The sequence below is a fragment of the Neltuma alba genome, unplaced genomic scaffold (genome assembly GCF_004799145.2).
Source record: "Neltuma alba isolate B1F8T4 unplaced genomic scaffold, ASM479914v2 tig00013070_pilon, whole genome shotgun sequence".
In the NCBI taxonomy this organism is placed as follows: domain Eukaryota; kingdom Viridiplantae; phylum Streptophyta; class Magnoliopsida; order Fabales; family Fabaceae; genus Neltuma; species Neltuma alba.
The window spans coordinates 28,209-38,748 of record NW_021637405.1 but is presented as its reverse complement, the minus strand read 5'-3'; the positions used below and the strand labels follow the sequence as shown (position 1 = coordinate 38,748).

At 34.2% G+C, this 10,540-nt stretch overlaps 1 protein-coding gene across 1 annotated transcript; it reads left to right on the top strand.

Annotated features, from left to right (window-relative positions):
• Positions 1-107: 107 nt before the first annotated feature.
• LOC114734076 (cytochrome P450 97B2, chloroplastic) lies at positions 108-7,825 on the top strand. Its single transcript, XM_028921571.1, has 11 exons — positions 108-203; positions 1,143-1,384; positions 3,112-3,285; positions 3,577-3,624; positions 3,736-3,795; positions 4,738-4,824; positions 4,956-5,044; positions 5,697-5,788; positions 6,311-6,372; positions 6,764-6,913; positions 7,256-7,825. The coding sequence occupies exons 1-11, from the start codon at positions 149-151 to the stop codon at positions 7,481-7,483; spliced, it is 1,287 nt and encodes a 428-aa protein (XP_028777404.1). The 5' UTR covers positions 108-148; the 3' UTR covers positions 7,484-7,825.
• Positions 7,826-10,540: the final 2,715 nt, after the last annotated feature.

The following is a 10,540-nucleotide window of genomic DNA, read 5'->3' as shown; positions in this document are numbered from 1 at the left end:
GATTTTCAGGATGATCAAAGTCCTATTCCATTGGATTAGTTATTTGGTTGTTCAGAAAACAAAAAACATTTGAGAATTATTATGTTTAGTTCTATTTCTGGTTTGCAAAATAAAATAGGGAGTACTTGCTGATATCTTGGAACCAATAATGGGCAAAGGACTCATACCTGCAGATCTTGATACTTGGAAGCAAAGGAGAAGAGGTGCTGAAACAGCATTTGTTATATCTTTGTCATTTATTCTTCTGTTTTGTTTTCTCTTTGATTCTGCAACTCAACTTTTGATTGAAAATTAAGGTACCTTGACATTAACTGAAGTAGGATAGCGAGAGGATAGGAATTTAGTATGAAGAAAGTGATATTTTATAGGTGAATTAGGGATGGAATGATGCTTATTTTAATGCATATTAAGGAAGATCATATGGTGGTTCAGCTATTTTTGTTAGCCTACTATACTGCCATGCGAGCCCAAAAGAGTCGCCTAAGACCCTTGAATTTGTAGGGTGTGTTTGGATTGGCGTTTGGCAAAATTGACTTCTAGTCTAACTAACTTTTGTAATTGAAGTTAGAGTAAAAGTCAGTTAATGTAATGCGATTTATGTTTGGATAGGTGCTTATAAAAAGTCAGTTGGAAAAGTTAAAAGTTGTTTGGATGATTAAATAGAAAAGTGAGTTCAGTTATAAAAATCTATGGGAAAGCATAAAACTGCAGTTTGAAATGGAAAAGTCATATTTTCCTCCGTTGAGTTCAACTGAGGTTGAAGGCCAGAAGTTGGTTGGGCTTTTAGCTCCATCCAAACAACCATTTGGTCTTAAATAAGGCACAAACTGCAGTTTTATGTTTTCCCATAGACTTTTTTCATTCCAAACGGTAATCCAAACATACTCGTAATGTGTCCTACTCGCTACATAAGTTCTCAAATATAATTACTAAATCAGTAAATGCTGCTTAGTGCTGTTGGCTTTCATATTCTAATAGACTTCAGTGTTCAGTTGGGTTAAAACAATGATGAGCCTTTTGAAATCTGAGTAATGCTTCACATCTTTGGCTTCTATAGCTTATTTTTCCCCTGATAATTTTGTCGACCATTTTGTGACTTACCTCCCTGAGATCCTTTTTGTTTATTTCTATTAAATTTGCAGTCATTGCTCCTGGTTTTCATGCTTCATATCTGGAAGCTATGATCAAAGTGTTCACAACTTGTTCAGAAAGAACAGTGTCAAAGTTCCATAAACTTCTTGAAACAGCAGAAAGCAATAATGAATGGAAGTCAATTGAATTGGATCTCGAAGCAGAGTTTTCTAGTTTAGCTCTTGATATTATTGGGCTTGGTGTTTTCAACTATGACTTTGGTTCTGTCACTAAAGAGTCTCCTGTCATAAAGGTTTGTCTAAACGATTATGCATTTCAAATATATTTTAATTTTCTTTGCTTGTAATCGAGGGCATGCATGCTACTTTTGTACCTTTTGTTTTGCCTAATGTGACCCAGTTACATATTCAACTATTTGCTGTGTTTGCATATTAGTTGCTCGTTAAAATTTAAACTGTCTGCTTACCCAAAAGTAAAAAAGAAAAAGAATAATTCTATTGTCTATGTATTAGGTGTTGAGATGCATTGCCGAAGCAGTCTTATGCTTCTTTTAGTAAAGAAAAGAGTGTAATGATACATTTGAAGAATATGCTTTGTGCCTTATTTGTCTGAATTTTGTTGGGCCCCTCTCATAGTAGCACCATTATAAGTCTTGCCAAAATTTTGCTTCTAAATCTGTTAACAACCCAACGTTTCTGATCATCAACCCTTCAGGTGCATCTATTTTTTACTTCAGTCTTCAATCTTCACTACATGGGTCGAACGTGAGTGTCTTGAAGAAGATACTTTCCCGAATCTCCTTTTTGAATAATTCCCTTGGTGCGATCAAGAGCTTAGACTGCAAATTTCTTGACAGTAAAACCATCAAACAGATACTGAACACTAGGGGAAAAACTCTTCGAGAAAAAGTGGTGTCATTATTGTACTTGTTATTGTTTTGTTGTTGTTTTTTTTTTTTGCAGTTTGAAAACTAGGATCGAATTCAAGTTATGTGATGTTAGTGCTCTAGTACCATGTTGAAAAAAATAAGAAGCATGAAAGTTAACTGGAAAATTCAGTTGGACAGAGCAAGAAATTGATTTTTTCCCCTCTCGGGTGGGAGTTATGCCAAATATAAGTATTTATATTTATCAAGAATATAGTTCCAAATATTTATTAAACCAATATGATTAAAAAAAATCACAGGAGAAAAATAATATAAAATTATGGGATTCATAAAATCAACAAAAGAAATATAGTCAAAGAAATCAAATAGTAAATAATTTCGTATCAATATTTTATTCATTTTACAAAACTTATTTTCTGTAGCAATATACGAGAAGATTATATCTTTAGGAGAACGCTAATGAGATTTGTGGGAAAAAACAACAGGGGCAAATGGATATATTTAAGAGAGGCAGATTAAGTTTTTTAAAGAAACATAACAGTATATACATATATAATACGAATATCTTGTGCTAGGGTGGACGATTGCCCCCAGAGGGTAACATGTAGGACAGGGAGACTATCGTTGGAATGAACCAAATTATACATATTCATATGGATAATTGAGTTATGTAATGACTGTTTGTTACATTGCTTGCAACAACTATTTATACTACACTATAAATAGCTATACAAAGTAACTGACACTTCTACCAATTAAAAACCACGTTGTCCAAGTTGCTAGTAGCATTCTTGGGTAGTGATATATACTTCATACTAACCATTCTCGTTTGATCATTTCCTCTCCTACTCTTTCTATCCGTAAGTTTTTCTTCTCTCACTCAGTGTCGGACTAAAATGAAAGACACTTAAAATAACACCATTGTATATTTTACATCTGGGCTTCAACATGTAATCTGTTACTGCTTTTGCCCATTGAATGATTGTCTATATTTCGAAATTATAGACCATCTTGAGAATTCTTTTGAATGCTTGATTTTTCTATTTGATAGTTTTATATCCATCGAGCATGTTTATTTTTTGAAGCCATTGATCTGGGGAGTTATTGGACCATCTACTTTAAATATGTTATAGGCAGTCTATGGCACTCTTTTTGAAGCTGAGCATAGATCCACTTTCTACATTCCATATTGGAAAATTCCATTGGCTAGCTGGATAGTCCCAAGGCAAAGAAAGTTTCAGAGTGATCTGAAGATTATTAACAGCTGCCTTGACGGGCTTATCAGAAATGCGAAAGAGAGCAGACAGGTAGGAAAGTACTATTGAGTTTCAATTCATCATTGTTGTGTATGTATTTGAGATCTATTGCGTGGAGTTGACACTCACGTGCTTTCATTGTGGTCGTTTGCATTATAATACCAGTATCTCTATTATTTAACTATTTTAATGGTCTGTGTGCGCTGCATTGATAGGAGAGACTTATCATGCAACTTTGTATATCTTTTGTCGTAGAATCTTGGACCCACACCAAATTGTTGCTGTTGAACTTCTTTTCTTTTGATCTATGTATTTCCTGATTATCTGTATCTTCTCTGGCAGGAAACAGATGTTGAAAAACTGCAACAAAGGGACTACTTAAATTTGAAGGTGCCTGTATATCTTTGCTGAGTACCATACCTATCTGTAAAATGTTAAACTTTCTACATAAATTCATTGCAAATTCATTGAATTGTTACTGAAAAAAGAAGTTTGCAACAGGATGCAAGTCTTTTGCGTTTCCTAGTTGATATGCGTGGAGCTGATGTTGATGATAGGCAGGTATTTCTCTTCCAAACCTATTATACTCTACCAAGAGCTGTTGATAAAGTTGCTATCATTCAAAGACCCAACGGCTGTCTATTTTGTCAACTTCTATGATGCTCTAAGCTCATGAAGAAAATTATATCCTTTTTTTTTAATGCTCTGCAATCATTTATATCTTTCAGATTCTGGGCTCTCATAATTTCTTGAATACCTCTAACCAGGGTTACTCCTTTTCACCTACAAGGCTTTCCTAGACTCTTATACCTCTCACCAAATTTTCTCAAACTTATAAAGCTTGCAACTGATGCCCAATTGATGACCAAAAAACAAAGAACAGTAGTGAACTGAACCATAGACTAAGGATTTGAGCATCTTCAGTTACTCTCGACCATGTCCTCGATAAACATTGAAACACTTACCCACAATATCTTTGATTGTGGCTTCCTTAATAATAAAACTAACTAACGAAAACTAAAAAACTTACTCATAATACCAAACTATGGCAATGTCAATGCCAACAACTCGATAACCAAAAGGTACCTTCACAAATTTGAATTTCATACAAGGATGTTAAAACCTCATGAAATATATCATCAAACAAATGGCATAGCTGAAGTTGGTGCCTTCACAAATTTAAATTTCAGAAATTCTGAATGCCTATTAGCTGGCTAAATATTTTGTCATTAGATGAGTAGCCAATCAGTTTGTTGGACCAACTGAATGTACTGAGAAATCTGATGTTGGATGTTTCCCTAAGACTCGACATCTACATTTTCTGTAATACATTGCGGGGCTTGATTTAGAGGATGTCTTGACAAGTCCCCTATGTGTCTGCATGTCGAGAAAGATGAGAAGGCTACTTGGCCTCTTGGACCCATATTGGTATGCTGTTACCTTTGAGGTGTCCCTGTGAATCAAAATATGTCTGCTTATCCTTCCTTCTGTTCTCTTTGACAGCTAAGGGATGACTTAATGACAATGCTTATTGCTGGTCATGAGACCACAGCTGCAGTTCTGACATGGGCATGTTTCCTGCTAGCGCAAGTATGTTTACCTCAGGCAGATGTTAGGCATTGCATATTGTTTATGATGGACAATTTTAGTAGTTTCATGGCTTCTTTTTCATCAGAACATATTCTCTCTGGTACCCATCTTGACCAACTTGCTAATTGCAGAATACGAGTAAAATGAAGAAGGCTCAAGCAGAGGTGGATTCAGTGCTGGGCGATGGAAGACCAACTCTTGAATCACTTAAAAACCTGCAGTAGGTTCCAAAGTCCAGTCACCTTTTTATTAACTGTTAAAGTTCGATGTCCATTATTTTATTCAAGAAAAAAATTCAAAAATTATGAAACATTACTAACGATTATTTTTCCCAAGAAAAAGAAAAAACAGCATATCCACATACTGGATAAAGAATAATAGTGCTTAAGGGCAGTTATTCATTCATTATGTGGATTTACTACTTATTAGTATAGAGGATTTTGATTAGTGTTTCAAGTGCTGGAAGAATTGGTAATAATACTAACCTGCTGGATGAGATATGGTAGGCTTCTGCTGTCAATCATAATTGACTTTGTTTCTCTTTCTATACCTTTTAAATGACTTTAAAAAATTATAGTTGATCGGTTTCTTAAGTGGCAATTTACATTTTCTTGTCTTTGAGGGTTTTGTATTTGTTACAATTTCTACATCTGGACTCATGTTTCTCAATAGGGCTCTCTCTTTTCCTTTTTACCCCCGCCCCCCGGGGGGGCGCCATACTATTGGAATAGTGTTTACCCTTTGGGCATGGTTGAAACAGGGCAAATTAGCTTGCCAAATTTGTTATGCCTAAACATGGAAGCATCAGCACTGAACAACTCATGCTTTTGTGCTCCCAGTACAGTTTGTTGACATATGGCTCATGCTTTCAGGTACATTAGACTTATTGTCATAGAGGCTCTTCGACTGTATCCCCAACCTCCTTTGCTGATTAGACGCTCTCTCAAGTCAGATGTGTTACCAGGTATTGCTCTTCGTTGAACCCCTCATGAAAATGGGACGTCTCTGTTGTGGAGCAAACACGAATAGAAAAGGAAAATAACCAAACTTTCAGCTTCAAAGCTTAAAATCAAATAATAATAATAATAATAATAATTGGGGTGACTGTATTTTACTGAGCCAATGCTCTGGAGACAACTATGTTGAAGTAGCATAAAGCCAGAGCTCATGTTGAAGATAATTCGTATGCCTATCCCATGAAAGTAGATCTTGAAGATGAGGACCTTAAACGCCTTCCAAAGCCACTGCACGCATCCCGTGTGATACAGCTTCAAAGCACCTTTTGTCACTCTGCTTATAAAGTCTCTGGATGTATAAAGAGTTTTGGTCCAGGAAGACAAACCCATTGTCATGTAAAAAGTTTGCTCCACAGCTGCCTATAGCCCAAAATCAATTTCTACATCCATCCTACACTCGCTAGTTTTTTTTCCTTTCTTCTTTTTTGATTGTTTCTCAATAGTCCGTGAGGATTTATTTCTCTTTACAGGAGGATACAAAGGAGCTAAAGATGGTTATGCCATTCCAGCTGGGACCGATCTCTTCATATCTGTGAGTACGGATTTTTTGACGGCTGAAATGCATGGATTTTTTTTGGTTTAGTGCCCTATCATGTTTTACAGGAGCATGCATTATTCTGTTCTGTAGATTAGAATCGTATTTACTTTAATTTATCAACACCATGGAAGCCGTATTGTAATTATTAATTAGGGATTCAAGACTTCTTATGTTAGAGATTACAACTTTTGAATTTAAATTTAAATTCTGTTGATTGCTTAAATATGGGGGGACGATCACAATGATATAACATACATATACCCGTCCATGCGTGCATGCATGGCCTGTATATGTGGGTGCGGGGACACCCCTATAACTTGGTTTTGCAACATGTTCATTTCCCGTGTTGATGATAGTGTAGATGCTCAAAGATTCCCTAATGCAGGTATATAACCTCCATAGATCTCCATACTTTTGGGACTCTCCTCATGAATTCGAGCCAGAGAGATTTTTGGTGCAAAGAAAGAATGAAGAAATTGAAGGATGGGCTGGCTTTGATCCATCCCGAAGTCCTGGAGCCTTGTATCCAAATGAGGTTGCTTCTAATCCCATGCTTTATCGAAAGCTTAGATACACATTTTTGGCATTATGGAATTGGAAGTTACATTTTAGTCCCTATTGAGTTAATGTTCTTCATCATTAAGAAATAATGTGATTTCACACGGTTACTCATCATTTAGCAGGCTCATTGGGCCCAGATCAAATTTATAAGCAAGTTAAGAGCAACATCATTTCTTGTTATCACTGGAACAAAACTAACATGAAAAGACTTCTTTTAATGTTGGAGAACATTAGAGAAACTAAAGTGTATTTAATTTTCTCATTGAAGCATGATTTATTCTGGAATGTAATTGGGCAATATGTGCACTTTGATCAGATTATGTCAGATTTTGCTTTCTTGCCGTTTGGTGGAGGACCTAGAAAATGCGTTGGAGACCAATTTGCTCTCATGGAGTCCACTGTAGCTCTGGCTATGTTGCTGCAAAATTTTGATGTGGAATTAAAGGGGAATCCTGAGTCGGTGGAACTAGTTACTGGGGCAACCATCCACACAAAAAATGGGTTGTGGTGCAGACTCAGGAAAAGATCTCACTCGCATCATTGACATTCTTTACGGTGAGCATTATTATGAATGTTGTTGTATATCATTCTTCTTTCCTGTATTAAAGAAAACGAAAACATTTGCACTTATACAGTTTAAAGAATTCTCAAGTACCTTACCGCTTTGCCATTGAACCTTTTTACGTATAGCACAAAGAAAAACAGGAACAATTCGTAGTTCAGTAAAAGAAACAGAGTGATGCTCTGCATTTACAAACCGACTCTTTTCTTTTTAATTTTTATAAAATGTGATCCCTTATTTAAATATTTTTTATTTAGTCAACAGTCTTGTAGCCTAATGGCATAAATGCTCTCTTATGAATAGGAAGTTATGGGTTTGATTCTACTTATAATCTCGTATTATTATTGCTAAACCTTCTAATCCAGGGAAAAAAAATAGAAAGAATTTCTATTTAGGATGTCTTAATTGCAATGGAAAAGAATTAGTGGCAACAATTATTAACCCAAAAAAAATTGTTATAGGGGAAAATTCTAATAAAATGACACTCAAATTTGCAAAACCCCAAATGATCACTTAAACTTGCAAAATTCTAAATTAGTCACAATAACTAAATTGCAATTATGAAATGTGTTGTCCTTTAATTTTTCCAAAAAAAAAATCAAGCAACCTCTGGTGGTCAGTGGCTAGCACTAGAGCTTAGGTGGTTGTTGGTCACCGAAACTTTGATGACTGACAACTATTTTTAGGATTCAATAATGTGGTTAATAATTTTTATAAGGTTATTTACAATTTTATTAACGCCATTAAGTATTAACCACATGTTTCTCAGGTTTTTGAATTAGAAATTGTGCAATATTTATGACATAATTGACAAATCTTATAACGATATTTATAACTTTAATACCGCTATCAATCATGTATTTTTCAGGTTTTTTATAAATTAAGATTTTTCTCAAGTTTCATAACATGATTAACAAATCTTGTGATTATATTCACAACTTCATTAATATTGTTAACCACATGTTTTTCACGTTATGGAAGTTGAAAAAACTCCAATTTAAAAACTTGAAAAACATGTGGTTAAGATCGTTAAAAAAGTTGCGAATATTATTACAAGAGTTGTTAATCATGTTATGAATGTTGAAAAAAATTTAATTTAAAAACCTAAAAAACATGGTTAATAATGTTAATAAAGTTGTGTATATTGTTATAAGAGTTATTAATTACGTTATAAAATTTGAAAAAAAAATTTCAAAAATAGTTGTTGATCGTGTGGAGCTTCAGTGACTGACGGCTACTGAACTTTGGTGCCATAGCTTTGATTGCCGGTTAACTGTGAGTTGGCTTGAGGGCTTTAAAAAAAAAACACATTCCAAAATTTCAATGTAGTTATTATGACTAATTTGGGATTTTAAAAATTTAAGTGACTATTTGGGGTTTTGTGAATTTAAGCCTCATTTCATTAGAATTTCCCTTGTTATAAGTTGCCCCAAAATTACCCTCTATAAAAAAATGTGTAGAATTTTCAAACTATATATTGGGAAAAAAATTAAGGAAAAATCACATTAAAAAAACCCTTAAAATAGTAAAATAGCGAAATGGACACCAAAATAAAGAAAATTGTTTGGAGAGATAGATCTTAAATTGCAATTATCAAATAAAGTTTAAAAAGCCAAAAAAAAAAAACTCTTTTTTCCTTCTTCTCTTTTAAGGCTTTTTTATCTAGATACAACAAACAATAAAAAAAAATTACACAGATGCTATAAGATCAAAAATATTTACTCAAATACTATACCTGAAATCGTTCAGATGGTGAACGAGTTTAAATTTGTATAGAAGCCATTCAGGCCAAGAACGAGTTTAATGGGACCCACATCACAAAATAATAGAAGTTATTGTTGGTCTGAACAATTTCAGTGGGACTCACATCACAAAATGAAAGTTGTTCTTGGTTTGATCAACTTCAGTGGGACCCACATCACAAAATGAAAGTTGTTCTTGGTCTGAACAATTTCACTAGGACCCACTATACACATTTGTCTTACACTCCATGCGGGTTCCATGCGTTTTTAGCTTTTTTATTTTTTACCAAACTATACTTCTACCTTTTTAAGCCACATGCAAAGTGCTCCTTCCTTCCCCAAATATTCCCATCAATATAGAGCAGGCATTCATTGTCTCTCACGCGTGAATACTTTGTTTTGGCATGTGAGTGTGTAGTATGAATTATGTTTATATAAGGCATTCGACAGTCCCACTCATCAGAAGCCTTCTCCTCACTTAACGGAGTGAAAGGGGCTTTTATTTTGCATGTTTTGGGCTTTACAATTGGACCCAGCTTTGTGTTACTTGGAGAATTTTTACCAAAACGCTGCTAACAGGAAAAAAAATTCTTCAAATGCTACATAGTGGGAATTATTTCTCCAAATACAACACTTAAAGTTGTTCTTGGCTTGAACAACTTTAAAAGTTCATCTTAATAAGAATAGTTTCTTCAATGAACGTTGGTTCCCGTGTAGCTGAACTTCATCTTGGCTTGAACAACTTTTAAAGTTTATCTTAGTAAGAACAATTTCTCTAATAAATCTTGTTTTCCGTCCAGCTGAAATTCATCTTGGTGTGAATAACTTTTAAATTTTATCAACATTTGAACAACTTCTTCACAATCTCTCACCATATAAACATTCCTACAAGGATGTTAATAATGATCATATCATTAGAATAATGAGTTAATAATTATATAATGATAATAGTAATAATTAATATTAAATTAATTAAAAAGTGATTAAAGAAAATAAGTAATGATTAAGTGTTATAAAATTAATAACAAATAACAATTAAGTTGACATGAACAAAAATAAGAATTAATTTACCTCGCAAATAATGACTCCTAGTGCCACATCTTGGTCTCCTCTGCACACGCTATGGTCATTGTTGTATATTTACTTCTTGAATTTGATCTAATGTCTCATTTGCCTGCTTAGTTAGCGTATTTAAATCAAACCAAGGTGATTCGATTAAAGAAATTGATTGTCAAGAGGTGATAAATGCCTCATTTGATGGGCCACCTTGCTTAAAAGAAGAAGTGTTATATTGATT